Source organism: Gymnodraco acuticeps, unplaced genomic scaffold (assembly GCF_902827175.1).
Source record: "Gymnodraco acuticeps unplaced genomic scaffold, fGymAcu1.1, whole genome shotgun sequence".
Classification (NCBI taxonomy): domain Eukaryota; kingdom Metazoa; phylum Chordata; class Actinopteri; order Perciformes; family Bathydraconidae; genus Gymnodraco; species Gymnodraco acuticeps.
This window is the reverse complement of record NW_022990398.1, coordinates 759,347-784,109: the sequence shown is the minus strand read 5'-3', so window position 1 is coordinate 784,109 and position 24,763 is coordinate 759,347. Positions and strand designations below refer to the sequence as shown.

Sequence of the window (24,763 nt, the reverse complement as noted above, 5' to 3'; positions counted from 1 at the left end):
TTAACTAACTTTGCCTTCCTCTTTGCAGACCTTGCTGCGGGACGGCAGGAGAGAAAGCACCGTGAGCACGCTCTACCTCTCGCCTTCCAACATCGAGACGGGTCAGCAGATCACCTGCAAAGCCTCCAACAAGGCAGTCCCCAACGGCAAGGAGACCAGCGTCACAATTGACATCCAGCGTAAGCAAACCTCTTCTCCCTCTCTCTTCATACCTTTCAATGTCTCTCCCTTCACTCATGAAGTCCCTAGAAATCAATCAATAGAGATTGGGGGTAAAAGTCTGCGTATGACACACATTACTCAGTATTTGTGGAATTTCTTACAAGTATAGGCGTGAAACTGTCTGACAGGCATACGTGACTAACACTCTGTAAACATATAGGATTCATTTTAGGCTCTGATGGGTATTTATAATTGGATTCCATTTTGCTTTCAAGCCATGTAGGTGGAAGATGGATTGACGATGCATCACTTTTTTTTGTTCGCTATGATAAAATATCAAAGGAGCTGTCCATCTAAAAATGAATGGGATTGTCTGTTTTGGTCCGACTACCTGCCTGGTGTTGCGCTACGCACACTGTCTCCACCTCTTTTATTTCCTTGCTCGCGCCATCAATCTTTTTTTATGAGAGAACGCACAATTCCCCTCTAAAATAGGCAAAGTAAGCCCAGCGTGTAAAACACATTCAGCCTCAATTGTCAGGGAATCTTTTTTCGATCAAGAACCGTTCACTGTAAAAGAGGGGCTTTGAACAAAGGGATTTTGCATCACTCACGGCCCCTTCAACACCATTAAGTATGACTAATAAAGCAGAAAATACTTTTTAGAGAGGCAATATGACTGACTGCTCCATTATTTTCATTATGTGCACCGCGAGAGGCAAGCATGGCGAGAGCGCGCCCGCTGCGATCAGGCCAACTCAGGCATGGGAGTAAAAATGATTAACAGTTGTTAGTGTTTGCAGCCCTTGCAGTTTGTCCTCGTCCTTTTTTGTCATGCAGTCAGGGAGGGAAGTCTGCCCCCATGAAAAATGATTTCTCACCATGTATAATGATGTGCCTGTGATAACTACCCGCCATCATAGCGTCATACCCGCTTCTGAATGTTTGATTCAACCCTGAAAAATGATGGCAGCGGATTTCTAATTAGCATTCAAAAATGTGTTCTTTACACAATTAGAGCTCCCGACAACATTTTTCACAGTGTGAGATCAAACTGAGCGACAGCAGAGACTAATTGTCGAGATTCAAATTGTCTCCCAGAAGGCTTAGCCTCTTGTTCCCCTCCCTCCTTCTCACTCCCCCAGCATCGTCCTCAGTCTTGACAGGTAAAGTGTTCAGCACAGTTCAGCAGAGCCTACGGAGTTTGCACTAAGAACCACTTTCAAATGAAGCTTCTCCTGAAATGGAACCTGTTGTGATTGAACTTTGATGCACTCGTATTAGGCATCAATTTGGCTAATTTCAATGCTGTCTTATTCTATTACAAAGGTTCTTGCCTCAACAAGAGGATCTGAAACCCAGTGGCGGTTCTAGACCAATTTGACTGGGGGGGCCACTGGGGGGCCAGTTATTTTCTGAGGGGGGCACAATAAATGCAGGACGAAAAAGAGAACTAGACAGTATGAAGTAATTGCGCATAAGAAAACAATGCAATACAGTTATTGGTATTTGTTTCAGTACACTTGTTTATTTCAGATAGATCTTATAGTTATTACTGTTAGCTTCAGCTTAAGTTATAGTGCAATGTTTGCACTAACACCATATTTATATAAAAATAAAGGCAATGAACAGTTACATCTCTACTTTACATAAGGGTGTCTGCACAATCTCACATTACAGCAACAAAATCCTGCGGTTTTTGGCAAACCCAGTACCAGAAAATATACATTTAAAAAAAAAAAAAAAAAAACTTTTCATTGTTAGGGGGGCCACAGGGGGGTCAGAGGTCAGTGTTTGGGAGGCACTGGCCCCCCTGCCCCCCCCCCCCCCCTAGAACCGCCCCTGCTGAAACCAAACCAAAAATGGGAGCTCTGGTGCACCGTGTGCACTTTCCACGAAACACAAAATGATAAAGTGTTCTGAGATACGCCGACTGAATACATGTCTACTGTAGATATATGTCTTCCAGATGTGACTTGTGTCTTGTAAAGGTTTACTGAGCCATTGATTATTCAATTGTAATTTTAACACTGAAATACACTTTTTTTCTATGAAAATATTGTGAGAAAAATATTGTGAGAAATCTGGAAACTACTTAAATATGAATGCATCAAGCATTTCAAAGAAGACCTCTCGTGAGAAGCAGTCTTTCTTTAACAATAAACACAGGTGCTGGATGAATAAATGATGGGAGACTGGCAGGGGGGGACAGTAGCAGAAGAAAGTTGACCTCCTTAAGTTTAAAGACCAAACAGAACATGGGTCTGACCAATGAGACTGCTCCTCTAAAATTCTGTTAGTCCATTCGAGTGGTAAATATTGATGGGAAGCTGCTCTTGTCATACAGAGAAGGAAGCACACACCAAACGATAACCAAACCAAGTTGAGAATTGAAATGCTTTAAATGAATTAGATCAGTCGTTCTAGATTATTCAATAGTTTTAAAGTGTATCTCCTGGAAATGTCCTCCAAATGTAGAAGTGTGGGTTCATTGGAATCATTTGAGGAAGAATGTTGTACCAGGCTCCGTACGCCTGCTATGACATATTTAGTATGGAAATGCAGGCTTTTGGCGGATCTAGAACCTGAATTGGGACGCAGTCAGATATTGAGAAATGACTGGGCACATGTACAAGTCAAACACACACTAATGCTTTCCCAAATCTTCTACATTGCCCAAAAACAACCCAGCTCAAAAGATTGATGTAAGGATAATTATGTAGTTGCTAATGCTCATATAAGTCCTTCCAGTTAATTTTCCAATTTAGAAAAACAGCTCAATTGTGATACAAAAACACAAAAGACTTGACCCTGCACAGCCATAATAGATGTCAACAGAATGTATTTCACCAACTGTTGTCATGCAATTGAAAAAAGTCCCAAGCAAAACAAACATTCTTCCCACAATAAAACTATTTTTTTCTCAAAGAAGGCCATCACCCGACCTTTCAAGACAATAGTTCCTTCAGGCGCTCCATGTCAGCGTGTGAAATTAACGTAACACCTTGACCATGCATATTTAACAACGGTGCTGGGTGTTCCCTCTGTTCTACAGCAAGAAGCCGTCACAATATGTGTTTATTTACCAAATCTCCCTGTGGCGGTATACACTATTATTCATTCATGTTCACATAATAATGGCCTTAATCTCTATCATGACCACAAAATAGCCTTGAAGGGATGCAATTTGGGAAAGTAGTGACATATTTTGAGATGTACTGGCTTCTTCTGTGTATCTTCCTTCTTCACACATAGACATACTAAAAGAGAATGATTACCATCCAAATATAAAAAGCTATCAAATGTATTTACGATTTGCAGGAACTAGAGACTAAATGTAGTGATGTATGGATGACTGGTAGTGAATAAAAAAAAAGGCATCTAAGTTGTTTTGGGAAAGTATTGAATTAAATGAAATACAAATAACGCAAAAAACATAACAAAGTTGACAGCATTTTATAATTAAGTTTCCACAAATAACATAATTAGGTGCTATGTTTAGTGCAAACTTGTAATTTTTTTTGCACACCTTTACATGCTGTTCACAGGAGTTTTGCAAGTGATTCCACAATGTACACCTGACTCACTGTTAAAAATACAGGGCGTTTGGTAGTCGAGGCCTGTCTTTCTTTTGTTTACCGAGAGCGATCACTATCCATTTATTGTGTTTTATTTTTCATTATCATACCTTGTACCTACTGGATGCTGGAGGACGCTTCCTTGGTAGGACATGTCCCTCCGAGTCAGTCCTCAGAAGCGAGGCAAGAATCCTTCCTAGCCTAGGAAAACGAAGAATGGTGGAACAGGCTAAACAGGTGTGCGGGTGTGCGTCTTATGCGAGGCCCCGCCTTAAATGGAGCGCGATTTCCGCCAAAGATTTTGAAATTGGTCTGTGCGCAAAGCATTGTGGGGATTTTAAGACTGCGCAGGATACACACAAATTTCCCGCAACGAAGAACGCCGGCCTCGGTAGAATTCCAAGCATCCTGGACATTGGAACAGTCTTTCGGCGGGACTCGATGACGTACTATCCTTGAAATAGTGGCTCTGAAGCAGCCTTCCTCGACATTGAGAAACACCCTGTGACTCACATTGTGGTTTTTTTGTGTTTTAAATTGTGATATGTGCTTTGGTAAAGCACTCTGAGCTGCACCTGATGAATGGAAAGTGCTGTACAAATAATGCTTATTATTATTATTATTAAGTAAAAATCTTGTGAGGGCAAACTCAGGCTAGAGAGCCCACACCACAACCACTTCTGTCCTTCCAAGATCTCATAAATTGCCGGCATGAAAGACACTTTGATCTTTGGGTATAGGTTTTACTCCAAATAGGAAAGTATACAGTAAGACCTCAGTATTTTAAGGTCCACTTATCTAAGTTCAAATTGAAAGCATACAGACTTGAAATGGCAGCATTTGTGAGTCAGATGCTTTTAACCTTCATTTCAAATTATGAGTTGACAGCTATTCAATGCAGGGTTAATGCCTTTCAAATATGTATCTGACATCATTTGTGCTAGATCCATTTGAAGATTGAGATTGAACGAATACTGATCTTGCTCTAAAAAAGGCAGTAAATAAGCGCATGTCCCAATATTGCTGTGTATAATTAGAATATATACTGTAAATGAATGCTGCAGTTTCCTATGGCATATATTTTTTGTGTGGTTCCCAATATTTAGACTTAATAGACTCATTTATTTTCAGGCCCAGAGTTTTCTAATTGACCGTGTTACGTGCGATACTATTAATGGCAACCAAAGTAATTAAAATCTTCTCAGTCAGTCTGCCCTTCTCAACATTTGGTATTCCGCTCACCTCTAAGTCTAGGTGCCCTTTATTCCCTCTGCTCAATCCTTATAGCCATCCAAATGAGAGTAATCTAAACACAACCCAGCACATTGCTCTACAGCTTAAACCAGCCTAAAATCCAATGCATTTCACAACGCTATTTTCTTTTATCCTCACTTTAATGCTTATGATTAACATCCACCTCAGCATTTTCATTCCCAGGGAAGTTCGTACACAGTTATCTGACCAAGGGTTAGACAAATTAGCATCTAAATACAGTATGTACAGGTGATGTTGCCAGAATGAGAGGGATTTAAAGCCAATCTAGGTGATTCAGAGCTGTGGATAGACTGCTGACTTCAGTTGTCCATACTAGTGCATTAGTGGACTGTAATTATTTGATAGCAGAGGGGAGGCTACCCCCTGATGCTGTTTTTCTCCAGCAGCATGACTTCACTTGAATGATGCCCTTTGGTCTTTAATCACTAAACTATGCTAGCCCCTGGCATAAAACTACTGCAGTGAAATATGATTCTGATGCCACTGTTTCATCCCACTCATGTCTCAAATTAAAATATTCCTCAAATATGTTCTAGTCCTGCTGCATATCTGCTTAGCTTTGCCCCACATTGAAACACACTTTCAAACGCATACTGGGAAATTAATGCGCTGGGGACGAGCAAAGCCAAGACTCTATGTGTTTGCATTGCAAACAAGCTGAGCCATGTGGAGGGAAAATGAATGCCATTTGTTGAGACTAATTAATAAAGAACATGCAGATGTGCAATTGGGGAGGATTTGTTTTTGGTAGCAGTTACATGCTCTCGCGGCTTAATCAAGCAGATAATGGCAACTCATCTGAAGGGAGATGACAGAATTGGAAAGTGAGAGGAAAATGGTAAAGACTGCATTTATATACCGCTTTTCCAGTCTTTGAAACCCCTCAAAGGCCTTTTGCATAATACAAGTCAGCTTTCATACCCATTCACAGACATTAATACACAGGCAGAGGCTGCCATACAAGGTGCCACCTGCTCAGGGAGACTAACATGCAAACACATACACAGCTTGCCATGCCATCAGGAATTTAGGTTAAGTATCTTCCATAAAAGACTCAACATTAGAGATCAAGCCAATGGCCTTCCAATTTGAGGATGACAATCTACCTACTGAGCTAGAGTAGCCTCTTAAATGAAGTTAAGATTTAAGGGGAAAAGCACATATGGATAAGAAGTAGGGGTGTAACGGTTCACAGAAGTCACGGTTCGGTTCATACCTCGGTTTGGGGGTCACGGTTCGGTACGGGTTCGGTACAACAAGAAAAAGCAAAAAAAAGTCCCAAATGCATAATTCCAGGTTTGTTGTTATTTATTTTTGAACAGTAGTGCAAGTTTCAGTTTAAAAATAAGGAACTCTGACATTTTGAATAATTAACTGTATTAAACAGTTAAAAACAAACCACAAACAGTACCACACACACTCAGATGGCTATATTATCTATAATGGCTGATGTCAAACAAAAAGGTTTAATCAAGCTGTAAAACTAAAAAGGATGTCTTGAAAATATGACATAAATAATAAGAAAGTGTTTCAAGAGCGCAAAGTCGTTGAAAAACATATGCCAAAAGCTTCCGTTATTTATTTTGGTCTCTCGGCTCTCATGTCTATTGTCTTCTTAAAAACAGCGGGGATCAGCTGTTGAACTGCTGCTGTCTTTTGCCGGGCTCCGGTGATTGGCAAATCTGGGTGATGCCTTCTGATATGATTTAACATGTTTGGCGTGTTCCATTAGCATACCGCACCGCTATCGAACAACGCCAACACACCGTCCTCGTCCGATCCACCACTCGCGCACTCCATCGTCGTTGTTGTTGTCCACAGGGAACCCGAAATGTTCCCACACAGCTGATTTAAAAGAATCAGGTGGGTTCTAGCCATAGGGGTTCTAGCTCCTGTGTGTTATCTGAAATCGCCATACTAACTTTTCTTCTTCTTGTATTTTGTTCGTTTTGTTGTTGTTTCTTCTTGTTCTTCATTTGTTGTTTAAGGGCGGCTGGCAAACAGCTTTTAGGCGCAATACCGCCCCCTGGATTATATATAATGTAGTGGATACTGCCCTGAGTGACAGACTTTTTTCCCACTCGCAAAAAAAAAGGCGTATTCGTCGTGTGGCGTATTCGTCGTGTGCCGAACCGTGACGTCCGAACCGTGACGGTACGGGACGAATACGGATACCGTTACACCCCTAATAAGAAGGCAATGAAAAAGTTAGTTTTTTCTGTAGATTACATTCAGCTCTTATTATGCTGCAATACTGATATCATATTTCCAATTGTCCAAACATAGCTTTGAAAACTATCTTTTGATAGGATTAGTTACAAAGGATGATGCTTATGCACATATTTGGACAGATGTGCTACATGGAGTACAGCGCTGCTCATAAGCTGCTGTATAAATAGAAGAACATCTGCCTTCATTAAAGCAAGTAAATTATTTGCTGTACCACGGCTGAATATCTCATGATCAATATGCTGGACCTCAGGTTCTCTGTCTGTCTGTTCTCCTTTGAGGTATTTCACTCTGCCCATATTGTTGAGGCTACAAGCCACATGCGGATGGCCTATAAACAGCTTCCACATCTTTCAGAGGCATCCGACATTCCTGCAGTGTGAGGCTGGTCCTACGGTGACCCGGAGAGATTGGAAATTGAGCTTTAAGAAAGGGAAAAAAACAATTTGTGTTGGCACTATCTCCAGGAAACACAGAGAAGTTGGAAGTTCCAAAAACACCATCTGGTCTCCACTTTGAACTAACCCATCAAAAGCTGTCGGCTAACTATAACACCATCCCCCCCTCGTTCATCCTGTTGTTTTCACTGGAGCTCCGATCAGTCCTACTATCCCCATTTCCCTCTATTCATCCGTCCCTCCTCCCCTCTAACTATGCATTAATACATCAAAGTGGCAAATGGACTTCTTTAATAAGTAGATACCTGTCATATCTGAAGGGTCAAAGGTTAGAGAATCAACAGTCCCTGATTCACACCAAAGGCATTTGCTGGCAGACTTTTGACAGCTTGTGACCCCATCGCTGTCTTCGCTTGTGGGAGATACAACTATCCAACAAAGTGCTTGTCTAACTTAGAAATAGATGTAAAGTCGTCATGACATTACCCCTAGCTGAGTTCGACTGAGGTTTTTTTTTTAGGGAAGGTCCGTTTAAACGGCTAACTCATTTGAAAAAGAACAGTAATTAAAAGCCATATTGACACTAATGAGCATTTGTGTCCTTAGAAGTTTCTTGGCGGGAGGACCAGAGAAAAATGGCTGGCATGATTGAAAAGTACAATATAGGAAAAAAAATGGTGAGAAGGCTTGCGAATTATCTTCTACACATACACTGTGTCTATTAGCCGTGCACGCCCTCCAGATCTCTCTCTTTTCTTATGTCTGCTTCTCTCAGTTCTCTCCAGCTTTTTACTAGATTTTATTACCAGCACCACCAACACCACATCTGTCATTTTGCCCCCGAGGTTCCCTTTGCCTACATTTTTGTCCAAGCAATTAACCACTTGCGATGCTGAAAACACCTAGGCTCAAGGCATGGATAGGTTTTTCTGTTTTATTATCACACCCACATGCCCTTTCATATGCACACATACCCGCCTTAAACATGGGCCTACACATGCAAATACACACACAGATGGCTGCTCAGTACCTAGAGAGACTGGCTGGTTCACTGTGGCCTTCACTCTCCAGGATCTACAATGTTGTTTTTATCTTTACTAGCCTGAGGAGAACTGGCACAGGTGGAGCTCACGGATTTGAAAGTGGTAGGGTTGTTGTTGGTAGTGGGGGTTGGGGACAACTGTCTAGGAGGGAAATAAGTCTCCTGGTGGGGAATTTGGTGTGTGTGAGTAGGGAGGTATACAGCACCTGGACCACCTCCCTCTCTGGGGCTTTGTGGCAGCTGAGCCAGCCCAGAGCATCTGCACAGCCACAGGGTAAAACACATTTTTGCCACACTTCATGCCCACACACACAAACACACACACACATTCACACTCCATAACTATGATGTTGTTTGGCTTCATTACAGTGTTGTTTGTGTGCTTCTTTAATTCTGTGTGGATCTCCATGCCCACTATTGCTATTCATCCAAATCCAAACACAGTCCCCAGTTAGTACATTAGTATTATTGAACACAGAGCAGAAAGACTTAGTACACCTTTGAAACAGATGGCTGCACCAGCTTAAAAAAAACCAGAACCAGCTTTTTTCCTATGTGACTAATCAACTGCCCATGATGCTTTTCCACTGTGTCACTGATACCGAACGGCAATGATGTTGTTGAAGTGGCATTTCATAAACAGTTACAGTTTTATTTGCAGTAGTTTTCAGTGGGTTTAAGGTAGTTTAAAATATTATTGGAAAAAAACAATTCACAGCTAACACATTAGTTAATCGAGACTATTCTTCCCGTATGTAGACACGACATAAACAATTAAACCAACAGTGTGCGAAAAACTCTTTAAACCTTAACAATTTGTTTTTATTAGTAAATACTCCACTATTTTCCTCATACTGCCTGTGCTGCAGCACCTGTTTTCACCCTCTGTCTGAAACCAGAGCCCAGTCTGCTCTGATTGGTTAGCTGGCCACCTCTGTTGTGATAGGTCAACCCCTAAAATATATCCCGCCCCTTAGCCTATTCACTACAATGTGTTGGAGCTCTAGCAATAGAAGTGTGAGTGTTACCTAGTGATGTCATTATGTTGCAGAAGTAAACAATGGAGTCCAATGGCAGGGCAGGGGGGATTTTAGTATTCACAGACCATTTACCAGCACAAAAAAACCTACACACTACAGGGAGGTAAGAAGACCAAAAAGCATAAACAACTACATTGGTCAGTTTGATCAATTTGACCTCGCTGCATTTGAAGTGCTTATCAAAATATACTTCAGAAACCTTGACAAGCTTGGTTTGAAAGCTTCAGCTACTTAAAATGCATCCTCTGAGTCTGTGGTGTAAAAAGCTGTTTGTTTCACATGGGACTGGATTGATATGGAAATTAAAAACGTATCTTCAAAAGAATCCCACCTTTGTCAATTAGGATAAATTAAGTTGTTTATTAAATTTGAATAATCTGTGTGCTTGTTATTCTAAGCACTGTTTTTAATTGTACTGTATCACAGAGGTTGCTCATTGTTTAAATTGCACTATGGACCATTCACTGTGATCAAATGGCCATTTACTAAAACTCATTATCAAGTCAAGTTTGCCTTTGATTCGCAAATGAATATAAAGTAGAAAGTAAAAATAGCATGTTCTCTCCCACACCTGTTAAATACACTACGCAGGGGTGGCCAACCCGCGGCTCTCGAGCCGCATGCGGCTCTTTGCCTAGTTTCATGCGGCTCTTCAGTTCATATCGAATTGTATATGTGTGAGTTTGGGGGAGAGACACTGACTCCTGACTATACTCTTAGAAGTAATGTGTCATTTTTTTACACACTGCTGTGTCAAAGGCAATTCAACACATTCAGTGTCATTTCTGAAGCATTTTACACACACATGTGTAAAATAAAAATGCACATAGTCAACACATTAGTGTGTCCACTGTCCTGCCCAATCACGGTTAAGTTATTTCAAATGTATCATTTTTCAACTGTCCAACTGTCCATCAAATATCCAAACTGCCCTTTTCACCTCTGGCTGCTGTGGAGGATGGATGTGTCAGCGGAGGAGCGTCTAAGGTAAGCTATTACAGAAACAAAACGTTTTTAACAAAGTGAGCAGATATTGTCATAATGTGAGCAAGGAGTCTAAATAAATATGTTTTAACTTAAATAAAAATGTTTTTGCCAATGTTGAACAGCTACATATTGTTTGAGTTTAGCTGCCTGGATGACAATTATGTTTCCTTTAGGCCCAACTTCTTTTTTTATTATATTTATTTTAACTTAATTTAGCTTACACTCTTTTCTGTGACCATCATTCTTCATTTGGCATTATATTGATAGCATTAGCAGCTATATGTTTAATGCTATCTAGCTACTTTGGCTAGGTTTCATTGTTTGGCCAGATGTGGCGGGAAAGTGAGAGTGAGAAGACCGACAGGGGCTGCGTTAATATACAGTCTCTTACAGTGCAAATAAATAACTCGGCACTAAAGTTATTTATTAGTAGTAAGTGTACACTACAGGTTAACTGTTTCTGACTAAAAACATCAGCCACTACTCTATACTTGCAAATATTATATTGTGTAGAAGGGAGACCCTTCGTCTCTCAAACACCGGATCAACACAGAGGGTGAGTCCGTGTTCTTCTGTATTCTTGAAACCTCAGTCTTATGTTCTGTGAGACTAAACCATCTCCGTTTCTCGTTCCTGTCCTCAGGATACTCCGAGCTGTGCTCCCAGCTCTTCTCGCCTTCTTTTAAAGGCGTCGACTCCTTCTACGTGCGGGTCAATCTCAACATGGAGCCTCACGGGGACCCTCCGTCTCTGGGTGTGTCCTGTGATGATATTGTACACGTCAGAGACGCAAGACACAACCCTGTCCTCAGGAAAATATTGCAAAAACTAGCTCAGAAACATCAGGTTCAACAGATGTATCATTTCCAGCTTGGTGACCCGTTCAGTAATAAGTGCAACGTCGACAATGCCTGCCCTGTGAATATTGGTTCTCTGAAAAAAGCTGATATTATACTGGAGGGACTGAAATCAGCCCGAGATGGAAATGTCACGATGAATAGCATCATTTATGTCACACATTCGCTGACGATAAAGGGCTGGACATACAGGACTGGATCTGTGCTGCCCCTTAAAACACAGCATCAAGGGGAGCACTTATTTGGGGAAATTATTCAACTTATACCCTACTGTGAGACATTTCACTCTCTCATTAGAATACTGCAAGTTCAATACTTTGATGATCATTTATTTGCATACGTTATGCAAGAAACTGAAGACTTTGAAATGATAACATTAGGCGATGTTGCTGATGTTACACCTCTTGATCTACTTTCGGATTTTAGCACTGACAAGCTTTATCTGAATCCGAGGTATAAGATTTTTTAGGTGGGCTTTTATAAACTGATCTGTTTATTCTCGAGAGAACATTAGAGGAAGTTTAAATTACTTTCTTAATTAAATATTGTGCAAATTAAATATTTGTATGATAACAGCTGGATGGAAACACATGCAATGTCAAAGACTTCAAATGTTTTGGCATTTTCATAATAAAAACTCTTAAGTACTGTATATTTAATATTAATATTTAATAACATCTGCTTGTAGTGACTCAGTGATATTAAACATTTGACGATTATGTTCATGCAACAATAGTTTGCTGAAGATTAAGTTTGTTTTAACCAAGGTTTTTTTTAGGTGTGATTTTATGAATTATCTGTTCTGTCAACATTTGATGAATTCGAAAAATATTAATGTTTTTAAATGTTAAAAATTATTTTCTTAATGATATATTGTGCTAATGAAATCCTTGTAAATAAATGTCCAATTAATGTATTCTTGCATTTGATTTTTGAATAAAAACCATATCCACCACCTGGTACTTCCAGTAATCGTCATTGACACAAAATGTGCAGATATAACACAACCAAATGTTAATTCTGGTTAAAGAAATATAACACAAAATGTGCAGAAATAACAAATGAGTGCGTTCATCTTGGTTACACATTTACGTGTATGACACACAATGTGCACATTATGTGTTAGGGGCATGTAACACATTTTGTGTGTAAAATGATTTACACAAATCAACACAACACGTGTTGTCCCTGAGCACACTGTAGGTGTGTTGAAATTCAACACATGTTGTGTCATTTTTGACACATCCCTTCTAAGAGTGTAGTGTTGCACGGTGTACCGATACTTGAAAGGTATACCGCGATACCCTGCCGTTTAAAACGTTACGATTCCTCCGTTTCATTAGTATCGGTACTTTAAGAATGACGGGGAAAAGTACTCCGGTGAGAAAGTGCCATTTTACCAGCGCATAGACTGTATGCTTCCAATCCCTGCACTGCAGCCGTCCCTGCAGTCCCGCCCCTCTCAAGCACGCTCTAAGTCCCTCCCCTCTCATGCTTTACAGTGGGAGTGCAACTGCCGCTGCGCCTCGGCTTGTTGACAAAAAAGATGCCAGAAGCGACATGTTGATGTATTTTAGCTATATCTCTGACATTGAGGGCAAGCCTACGGACACCATGAGGCCTGTCTGTAAGACATTTATTAATTTTATTTAATACGAATTCTTGTCATTTATTGTATTTATTGTTCTCATTGTTTAAAAGGTTGTGTTATGGTTCTGGTTCTGGTGTGAAATAAAGCACAATAATTACATTTAAGACTGTTTCCCTTTTTTTAAGAAAAGTATCGAAAAATAATCGGAATCGCAATTCTTGACTTGGTATCGAAACCAAAATGTTGGTATTCTTTCACACACACATACGGGTTTTGGGCCGAGGGCGACACCGTACTTCCGGTATCAACGATTTCACGCGAGGTGCATACAGAATATCATAGTCGATTGCCTTAATCAATATAGTCAACTCTAAAATACCACATATATGCATTGGCATGATAATATTATTGTGACAAGTGGGGTATTCACCTGGTGTTTCTAGAAGATAGACGTAGATGCAGCCAAAATCGACGAAGGCCACTTTTGAGGGTCGTAATTCCATACATTGTACATCCAACAACCCACACAGCTCTAGTTTACGCTGGTAACGACCTAGAGCACACCCCTCAAGTCCAGAGATGTAATCCGAAGACATGCAGCGATTTCTTCGGTCGTTAAATCAGAAAAAAAACCTAGTGCGCTCTACCTGGCAACGTTAGCTAGCTGTTTATATAGCATTGCCAGGATTTTTGCACCTCCAGAAAAATGGCGTCTTTATAAAAAAATATATGGCGCGCGTTGCATTGTGGGTAGCTATGACGTCACTGTGTGTGAAAGAATCGTGACAACACTACTCCTGACAGTTAAACCTGATATTTAGTAGGTCTGTTAAGTATTGAATGTTGATAATTCTGACGTAATTTGGCCGGTCAAAGTTGTTTGGGCTCGGATAAAATCGCTCCGTTACTTTCGTCCCGTGTTACTTTCGTCCCGGCTCTCCCCACGTATGTGTGGTGTCAGGTGTCAGTATGAGAGGATGACAGCGTGTCAAATTTTGATGTGGCCCAAGAGCCAATCACAATAATACCTGCGATGCAGTGAACCAATCACCTTTGAGGGGGGGAAAACCTATCGTTGATTAAACACTATCCCAGTGTTTCCCCTACCATTGTCTTAGAGGGGCGCTGCGCCCCGCCAACGGAGCCTCGCGCACCCCCTGAAATTCAAGGTGTTTACAAAATATATATAATTTTATTTTTTATATATATATAGCACCAAATTGCAAATAATCTATAACTACTGTCACTTTTCACATTGAACATGTGCTCTTTTATTAAATAAACTAAACGCTTTCATTTTAAGTTGTGAGTTCAGTGTTTTTGACCCTAAGAAACACTGATGCATTAATCAATAACAATAATCCACAGCTCCTCTCTGCTCCAGAGGATTTAAAAAATATATATCCCAATGCCACAAAAATGCATCAGTGACGTGGTTGAAATCTTGTCTCCAGAAAACAAAAAACTGAAACAAGCGGTATCAGTGACTGTGTGTTTGATGTGGCTCTTTGCAGTAACATAGAAAGAATGTGGCTCTTAACCTCTGACTGGTTGGCCACCCCTGCTACATTGTTATTCAGCAGCTGGGCTTGGACTATTTAGGTGGGTGGTGGAAAGATAACAAATAGGGCATCAAATTATTCAGGAGGCAATTGCCTGTTATTCGGAGAAAATGCTGCCACAGACTGTGATAAGTTGTCACAACTGTTCTAAATGCTGCCACATTGTGTTGCAGGATAATCCAAATAGAACAAAATGTTCCTTGTGGTTTTAAGTGGAGCATATTTACCAACAATACAGTATGTGTGGTAGAGCTAATAAAAGGCTGCTGAATCAGTTTTGGGTCACAAGAGAAAAACATTTGGAAAATGTTGGTCCCCTGAATCAAACTGAGAATGTATTTTCATGTTAGAGGGTTTGACTCCTTTCTTTGGAGGTTGCATGTTTAATAAACTATTTATAAGGTGTCTAATTTGTCTTCTCTGCAAAATATCTTCTAATTGATTTCCTTTCTGAGCCTTATTTAGCCTCTGAAAATGTCAGCAACATGGTGTTTGTCTTTTGCATACAGTTCGGATGTCTGAGGAAGCCTCCATTTCTGTAGTTGACTTGTTGTCTTGGTGTCTAAATGTTGTCTTTGTCTCTTTTTGTTTTAGATCTCCCACTTGTCAATCTCTCAGTGGAACCTCAGCCAGTTATGGAGGGCCACCTTGTGAAGTTCCACTGCTCTGCAAAAGCCAACCCTCCCGTCACACTGTACAGGTGAGATCATAACAAAAGATATATTCCATGGCGCAAAAGAGTAATGTAATGTAAAATATAATGAACTGGTGGTACACTTAACTTCAAAAGGATTCTGTAATATTTATGTTGGTTGATAATCAATTGTATCAACATTAGTATTCAAATGAATCATTGACAGACACCTGCTCTTGATGCCCTGACACCATTATATCTGCCCACTCTGTCATGTTGATAAAATATAATGAAAAAGTACCTCTTTAGGGAAACCTTGTCTTGTTCCTTTGGGCTGCAGCAAAGCAATACAGAGCTGTGTTGCATAGCTGCTGGCTTTGTGGTCATATCATCTCCCTTGAAAATGAAATGTCCATCAGCGTGTTGGAGGAAAGCTGGAAACATAATGTGCGTGACATCTGATGAAGCTGTCAAGATTACAGCTTTTCAGAGATTGGGTTTTGCTATAGCGACATTTTGAAGGCAGGTTTCCCCCCCGGGGGTGTGCTGTGTTTTTATGTGTATGCTGTAAGGAATGTTTGGATATGGATGACAATGCGTACTGTAAGATTGAGTTGAAGCCCATGCAGGTTTTGTTTTAGTTTTATGGTATTTTGTTTTTTATTAAGATGATTCAAATGTCTCAAAACGGTGTTTACTATCAGTTTGCTACACTTTTGCTGTTGCTGTATGTCAACGTTGATGACAAAATACTTTTTCACTTTATTTAACTTCAACATAAACATATCAAGGTATTGCAATGCATTACCAATGCTTCAATGGTAAGCTTTTGTACCAATAAAACACAGTTGCACATTTCATACTTTTACTTTACCAGATGGCTGCCCATTTCATGCTCTAGCTAACCCTACAAACCTTTTACTGTAGCCTGTATAAAACGTATTCAACAACCCTATCACAAGAAAGAATGCTGTTATTTCACAACATGCCAGATTACGTTCAATAACAGGTCTTGTTTATTTTTCTGTGCTTTAAACCTACTGTTTAAATAAAGCGTACTACCTGTAGAGGCTCAACACCGGCATAGCTGTACGTACATTGTGCAGTGCAGAATCATCCAATATCTGAGGGAGTCCCTGGGAAATGGGCTTGTAAGAAAATACATGAAAAACAAATGATTCAATAAAGCAACACATCATGTTCATCATCCCATTTCCTGTTTCCATTATAATCCCAACCTTATGTTGATTGCCAAACAACTCCACTGAAAATACAGTTGCAAATGAAACATAACTTGACATACCGCAAATCCAGTTATACCGAAAAAGAAAATGCAACAAAATAAACAAGTGAATTTGTAGACAAACCAGCCTTTCTTGTACTAAAACTTCATCTGGCAGCAGCTTTGCTCACATTAATGTAATACTTTTCATTTAAGAGATCAAGTCAACAAAGCTGCATTCCTCTTATCCACTTCCTCCGTTTGTTAAAGCTTATTGATGGGCACGTTCTCAGTAACACTTGTTATTTATTGTATAACTTCTGTAATTGTGATAAAATAACTAAATGGACAGTTATTATTCTGATAAAGTCTTGCATGGCACTGTAGAAGTGTGATACTCGAGTGATTTATCAAGAGATGGTTTTCTGCGTGGGAGGTTTTAAAAACATGGCGGAAAATAAATGGAATGAAATCGATAGCAAAGGGAATTGGCCGGCTCTGAATCTTGTAATGGTACTGGGAAATGAAATGGATGTACAACACACTCACAGGTGGCAAAACAGAGATGTTGCTTTTTTGATGGATTCTGCCCTTTTGAAAAAGAAACGAGTAGAGGGCAGTGATATTGTGGAAAACAAGGTTTGTATTTGATTGTGTCGGTGCATAGACAGGACGGCTATTGCACCAGCAAAGGGATTTCACCTCTATTGTTATGAGAGACTGGATCAATGTTAAATTCAGACTTCTCCCCGGGGTATCAACAGCTAAGACGTAATAGCAGTTGAGACTTTTTCCTTTTAGTTTGACAAACTACAGAGGGAAAAACGGTTGGCTGTTGAAGCTAAAAGGGAGTAAAACTGCCACTTTCCCACTCTCTAATTTATTTCTTCCCTTGTCTCTTTCTTTCTTTATCTTGCTTTTGCTCTGGCTCTCTGTCATTGGAAGAATCCACTGTAGGATTAAATAATATCACACAGACTAATAACTTCTCATACTTCAAGGTTATACTCTCCACCAGTTTTATAGTCTCCCATTTAGATTTATCTGCAAATGTATACACGCCTTTCAGGACTCCCGTGCACCATTGGAGTTCAGGGCATGGCAGAAAGGGGATTTTTGGGGCTCATAATGCTTGCCTGAGAAGTTTCAACTCGAGAGAGCCCCCCAAAAGTCCCCCTATAGAGCAATATCACTGAGGAGGGCAGGAAGCTGGTCAAGCAGTGTGGGGCCATTTTTCAGTGCTAATACACTCTGTCTGCCCGTGATCAGATACGGCACAAGGACAGAGTAGTTCTTAGACGGATGGCCTCTTTTCCATCCCCTAGAGAGCCATCCATTCCCAATGTGCCCTGCGCCACTTTGCCATCGTCCAATTCAATAGACACTTGAGACACACAGACCCAAGATAGTGGGGGCACTAGCGAGAGGCATGGTGCTTTCTGCTGCCTACCACCTGTCATGATTGCCACCCTGGTTCAATAAATCTGCCTTTGAACGTGAAAATGGTACCTGAACTTTTTGCCAGAGCACAGCTCGAGGGGCCAGTGAAGAGGGAAGAAGTCAGGGGATCAGGGAAGTGTTGGTGTGAGGGTTGGAAGAGAAGATGACAGTGTGAATGAAGTAAGAGTAATGGGCATGCCTTTCACTCAGTACTCAGGGAATCAACACTCTCTGACGAGCGGGTCGGAACATCTTCATTACTGTTTATAATGGTAGGAGGGCTAACTGGCATACATCATAATCACTCAACCAGCCTCTGATGAAGACACAGAGGGTTTTCTCAGATCCAAACAAGAACCCACCAGAGAGAAGAGAAAGAATCCCAAACAAAGCAAATCAGGTCCCATGTCTGCACGCACAAGCACGCAGCCACAACAAAAGCTCATCCCATGCATGACACTGCAGCAAAAAACCCATTTGAATCCTCACCACACTTCTCGTCTCTTTGTTGTTGTTGCTACTGCTGGATTTTTGCTTCAGACTTGTCACCACATTCTCCATATTGTCCCCTCTATATGCACACTTTTGAGGTAGCTAATTGATACATGTCACTGTTTCGGTGTCTGGAATATTATTATTTGCGACGCTAGTAAGCAAACATTAGCAGCAGCCACACATGCTTTAAATGCGTCAAGGACAGTAATGTGACTCTAAAGTGTCGGAGGGCTAAAGTTAGTTCCTAGGTGCAATGCCTGGAAAGTTGTTCAAACTCGTAGATTAAAGTGCACCTGCAAATACAAATCAATGCGACCATAACAAGCTGAAAATGACCCTGACAAGTTTGGACTAAACATTTGAAGTCTGTTATCCGACTGAAAAGTTAATTATCAAACTGACTGAAGTGACCTGAATTCCCCTTAAAAGTTATTTGTTCAAGGTCTAATGGCATAGCCTATATGACACTGTTTTCATGCATATAACTACATTCCTGGACTCGCTTTATTCCTTGACATCAAATAAAATTGCTCTGTAATTAATGTCCAAGTCAGAATTACAGCATGCTGTAACCTAACCTGCATATTTATTTTATATTTCTCTGAGAATTTAATCGTCATCACTTTTAATAGGCATGTGAGGGAGAGTGGAGCGGCGCTGTGCTGTGCTTAACCATGCTGATAATAACTGTGGGACCTGATTTACGGTGGGTCTTGATGCTGATGGCACAGATACCTGCCTAATTTAATTATTACTGTTTTATTACCTTAATCACATTCAGCAAATACAACCCCCCCTCCCACTTTTCCATGTCCCCTTCAGTCTCTGCTACTATTCACGGCACACGTGTTATCTCTACAACAGTGTCAGCTTCCAGACCATTGAGTATGTGAAAACATACATCTTGTATGCACATGCTTGCACACTCAACCACACACACACAGATACTCTTGAGCGCACAGGATTCACACCTTTTGTCTGAATCAAATCCCTGAATAGGAAGCAGCGGTGTAAAGTGAGTCAGCTTTTGAGTAAGCTCGCACCGGCTCTTCTAACCTCCCGATGGGAATGCAGGTGTTTGTGTTACCCTGGGCCAGCTATGTTTAGACATGAGTCTTGGACAAGGCCCAGCACATCAACAGAGCTCCCCTCAGACATCGGCATTCAGTCTCTATTCGCTCCAACACCGTCAAGGACTCCCAAACCCGGCTGCAGCAACCTCCTATCGGGAGCAGCAGACTGCCCCAACATCTGTCCTTACTCTCTTACAACTCCTACAGTATGAGCTGGTAGAGTGTAGATGGAAACAGTAACATGATATTTATGCATCACACATCATTGTCGAAATAGTCAACATTTCACCAGAGCACATTCTGACGTCTCTTTAGTTGTGCTGGAGCATTTGATCATGTCACATGGGCTTCATATGCTGATGGAGTCGATCCAGCTGTCATAGAAATGCAGTTGGTAGGCCTATTTGTTTCCTTCTAGGCACTATTTACTGTTTATCAGTTGATAGAAAACTCCGGAAAAGCTTATAAATGGACTTGAGATATTTGTGTTCAGATAAGCCAATGTGATCAAGAAGTCCACAAAGTGCTCTGAAGACAACATTGAATTTACAACATCTAGACTATTCAACAAAAAGTTGGATAACTCCATCTGCTAATGAGGACAAGACCACAAGCTGGCCACACAGTGAGCCTTACGGAGAGATTGCCAACTGCTTTTTTTTAACTTGTCACCACCAGGTGTTACTTATACTGTACCATCGATATTGGTCTTTACACTTCTCCGTCCAACAAGTATGGTATGCATTAGTTTGTTTACGCTAAAAGCCAGACACTATACAAGTAGTACTACCAGGTGTGTAACAGGCCAAAAACAACTGTCTACACATGAAAACAACTTTGAAAAGATGTAGTACTGAAAAAATAAAAAAGTGCAAAACAATTCCAGGAAGCCCAATTAGGATTCTGCATCACTTCACTTGGTGATTGAATGAGGTAATATGTTCTCATTTAAATGATAGCATTTCAGTGAAGCATGAGGCCAGCTTAGTCAGGGAAAACAAATGAGTTCCCTATCCCGTGAAAACTGCTCTCCGTACCGTCAGGAATATAAAATGGAGACAGGCGCCGGTTCCGTTGTTGTTGTTTTTCGTTTGCCACATCAGCATGCAGCCACATCTCTATTGTGGAGGATGGAAGGGTTTAGATGCACGATGCATTGTATGTCCCACAGCACCGTCAAAATGCTCCAAAGAGATCCAAGACATCAACAGATGCCTTCGCTTCACTTTTATAAATGGGCCTTGTCTGATGTAGCAGCAGAGAGCCATCCACACCACGCAGAGCGAGACGCCGCTGCCCGTGACATCATAAAAGTCTCATCTAAACACGTGGCTGGGATCTGTATCCCTGTCACAGAAGCTATCACTCACTAACACAAACAGATGTTCTTTATGTGATCCCGTGTCAATTTATTTACATCAGCGGTTGTGTGTAATACAGTCCGTGTCAACCGACGTCTTCATAGGTAAGGGCGCTACCCATTTGTCATTCTGTGATTTGTTTTTCTAAGCTGGCACTCTGCGCTGCTCTCTGTGCCTCGCGTAATGAGGAACGTCTGTCTGCTCCCAGACACCAGGGAGCTTGTCACAGCATGGACGGCTGCCACCAAAATATGCTGAAGCCAGCACAGAAAAACCTTCTCCAGAATGATGATTTATTCGCACAAAAGAATGCTGCAGAAGACGGTGTGAAAACCCGTCTTAATTCCTCTCCCCCTTTTCCCTTCATTTCTCATTTCCAACCGTCTTCTAATCTCTGTCTCACCAGGTGGGCCAAAGGAGGAAGCATAATCAAGGAGGTCTCCGGCGACACATATGAGGTTATTGTAGACCACTCCTTCTTTACAGAGCCCGTCTCCTGCGAGGTTACCAACCCTCTTGGCAGCACCAACATCAGCCGCAATGTTGACGTCCACTGTGAGTGGCTCCTTAAGAAATACTGCATGCCTTTCCAGTAATACCCGCAGCGTGATAATGCATGGTTTATGGATTCTTACTGCCTTGTTTATTTTGACGAGGAGATGCAAGGGCTGGCGCGAACACAGCTGAAGCTTGTTTTTTGATGTAGCACAGACAATAAATGATGTTTATTTCAACAGTTGGTCCTCGCATGGCCGCGGAGCCTCAGTCCTTGCAGGTGGACCTTGGATCTGATGCCGTGTTCAACTGTGCCTGGACAGGGAATCCCTCTCTTACTATAGTGTGGATGAAGAGGGGCTCTGGAGTGGTGAGTGTATTGATTTGTTACTGTGGCTTACAAAAGAGTCAAAGCTGCTTTTCTCTGATAAAGCCTATTGGACTTTATATGTTTTCAGCATCATGAAATACTCTTGGTAGATTATTTGATGTGATAATCATGTGTTAACCCTACGATTTTGAGGCATTACATTCCCAGCCTGATGACATGCTCTCAGTTGAGATCTGTTGATTTGATCCACACATTCCCACATTCTACCTTTTCATTTTGTCAACACCAAAGGCCAAAGCCAACCCATTTTCTCGACTGAGCTCAGATACTAAATTGGATTTTAATAATTGAGGAGAGGTGCCCTTTAAGGTATTAAATGGGGGCTTTTTTGTCTCGCCTTCCAATAACATTGCCTTGAAGCTAACTCCAATGTGAAGGTCCCTTTGCTGTCACTGCTTTTGACCGTCTTTCATTTTGTTTTGCTGCAGGTTCTTAGCAATGAAAACCTCCTGACGCTGAAATCCGTGAGACAGGAGGATGCTGGGAAATACGTTTGCCGCGCTGTGGTCCCGCGCGTAGGAAACGGGGAGAAGGATGTGTCTCTCACTGTCAATGGTAAGCAGTGTTATTGTTTCACGCAGACAGGCTCAAATGCACACCCACAAAGTTGTCAAATGCATTCACATACAAGCGTGAATCCTGGGGTCAACGGTGACAAAAAGAAATCAATTTCTCACAGGAGTCAGTCTTCTGTTCCCTCCGTGATATATAAAAGCCTTGAATCTGAAAAGCTTCCAACAGAATATGCTGCTTTATTTCTTCGCTGTATTTTCATTTGTTTTTAGTATCGCAGTTTCTTTGAGACACTAATGTGTGTGCACTCATCAGTGTGTGGCACATAGCATGCACATGCTAATGAATTTTCACGAGAAAGCAAAAGACATCGACTCTCATCATTGTGAAGCCTTTGAAGAGAAAAAGCAATAAATATAGACTTACTCTTTACAAGATGTGGTCACACATTGCATGAACAGGTGAGATGTACTAACATGCTAATTATATTCTGTGTGAGTCACAGTGAAGCTGCCTTTTCTGAGGCACTGACTGACTAATGAATACCAGCCTTGGTGGGAGACCTGGCAACTCTCAAACAAATGACTTCATTATCAGCGCTTGATATTCAGGAAGCATGCCTCGCTGTGGCAGAGGTTCTTAGTTCAAACCGGAGAGACGTGATGTAAGAATTACATATTTATTGTTTACACGTCATATGAATGAAATGATTCTCCTGTTGTATTATCATGGCAATGTAATGGTGTTTGGCGATTAGGCCCCGGTTTGCAGGATAATCATTCAGGAGGGAAAGAACCGCTCCGATGAAATCCCCGGGGTCTAGACACTGGTGGTGGTGATGAGTAGGTGGGACCGGTCTGAAGGAGGAAGGTTTAGCTTTGTCCTGAAGGAGACGGGAGGCGAGAGGGGTGGAGGCGGGTTGCGTGTGATCATCTGCAATGACAACTGACAGGGAGGAAGAGCAGGCATTTAAGGAATTTAGCATGTGCAGGGATTGGCTGCTGAGGGGTGACGCCCTCGTATTTAATGAAGGGGGAAGGGAGCCATAGAGTGACGTGTAAGTGACTCGTGTTAGGTCTTCCTTATTGAACTTGCGCTAAAGCTTTCATTTGTGGGATTTGCATCTAACATCTTCCACTTTCCATGTGTCCTTCTGGTGGTTTTAAGCAGCTGACGGGATGATGTTGAGCTAATGCTGAGATCATTGAACATTTTCGAAAGCTAACAAAAGAGTTTGCCTGTAAGCAACCCTGGTGCTGATTTGGGGTTGAAGATACATCAAGCCACAAACAGCGTGTGTTAAGATGTTCTTTTCAAAACGCAGACGTCAGCTTTGCATTTCAGAGAGAATGGGATACCAGTATTCCCTCAGCACAAGATCAGAACCATGACTTTCTATGAATCCAACCCTCCTTCTTTGCCAGGAATTCGGTTGATATCAAGGCAGAAGAGGCGTAAGGAAAAATCATGACTAATTTATCCAATTCTGTTGATAGCAACCTCCACTGGCATCCTTTCTGCCGCCTTAATGTCTAAACAGAATACATAACTTACAATATATCAGAACATGTCCATGTATCTCTTTGGAGAGCGTGTTGTTTTGAATAAAAGACGTCGTGAGAGAAAGAAGATGGATTGTTTTAATAAAGATTATAACACAACATAACTCCGAGCAACCAGCCAAAGCTGAAATGGCATGTTTATTTAGTCTCTGCGGACTTCACTCGAGCACCTTCTGGATGTCTCTTAGTTTGTCTTTTTATCTGCTCATATGCATCCTCTATTATTTTGTGTTTTGTACCTCCCTGCCTGTATTGGTATTCAAAAGCCTGCTTCCCTTTTACCCTTCTGAATAATTGAAATTAATCAGTTTTATTTTTCCGAACCACATGAAGAATCTTCTTACCCGGTCCTTGAAGCGAATCGGATTGTCAAACTTGTGAAAGTGCAAACACTGTGGTTGAAGTGGTGGTGTGTTGGGTGTGGGGGGGGTCCTACATTGATTGTCCTATGCCACTGTCTCAGCTGCAGATAAATGGGAGCGCTCCTCACCTCTCATCAGCTTTTAAGCCCTACATCACTGACATCAGCAGGACTCAATGGTTCCATCCAGACAGTGAATAACTAACATAAGGGATGAGCAAGAGACCATGATACAGTAGATCTCGGGCACTGCTGTGCATATTTTACGCGTTCAGTGTCTGCTGTTGCACATTTAAATGTTTCTTTGCTGTTTGTTTTCCCTGCGGTTATCCCCCGATTTCTTAAAGCCATCATTTCAATTCCATGTGTTTATAATTTGTCATTCAGTCTCGCGTCTCTGTCGTCGTGTGTCACTGGCTCCCACTGTGGCAAACCACATAGACATGAGGATTCCTGCTTTCCCTGGGGACGGATGTAATTTAATTATAATCAAAC

The 24,763-nt window shown here is 41.3% G+C and overlaps 1 protein-coding gene across 13 annotated transcripts in view; it reads left to right on the top strand.

Annotated features, from left to right (window-relative positions):
• The window catches only part of kirrel3b (kirre like nephrin family adhesion molecule 3b), a 170,981-nt gene that overhangs the window by 123,298 nt on the left and 22,920 nt on the right, over window positions 1–24,763 (top strand). For all 13 annotated transcript variants that reach the window (XM_034224752.1, XM_034224745.1, XM_034224753.1 and 10 more), the window contains 5 exons: window positions 29–179; window positions 15,316–15,421; window positions 21,353–21,501; window positions 21,684–21,811; window positions 22,261–22,387. In XM_034224752.1, coding sequence (XP_034080643.1) covers window positions 29–179; window positions 15,316–15,421; window positions 21,353–21,501; window positions 21,684–21,811; window positions 22,261–22,387 — 661 coding nt within the window. The remainder of the gene's footprint in view (window positions 1–28; window positions 180–15,315; window positions 15,422–21,352; window positions 21,502–21,683; window positions 21,812–22,260; window positions 22,388–24,763) is intronic.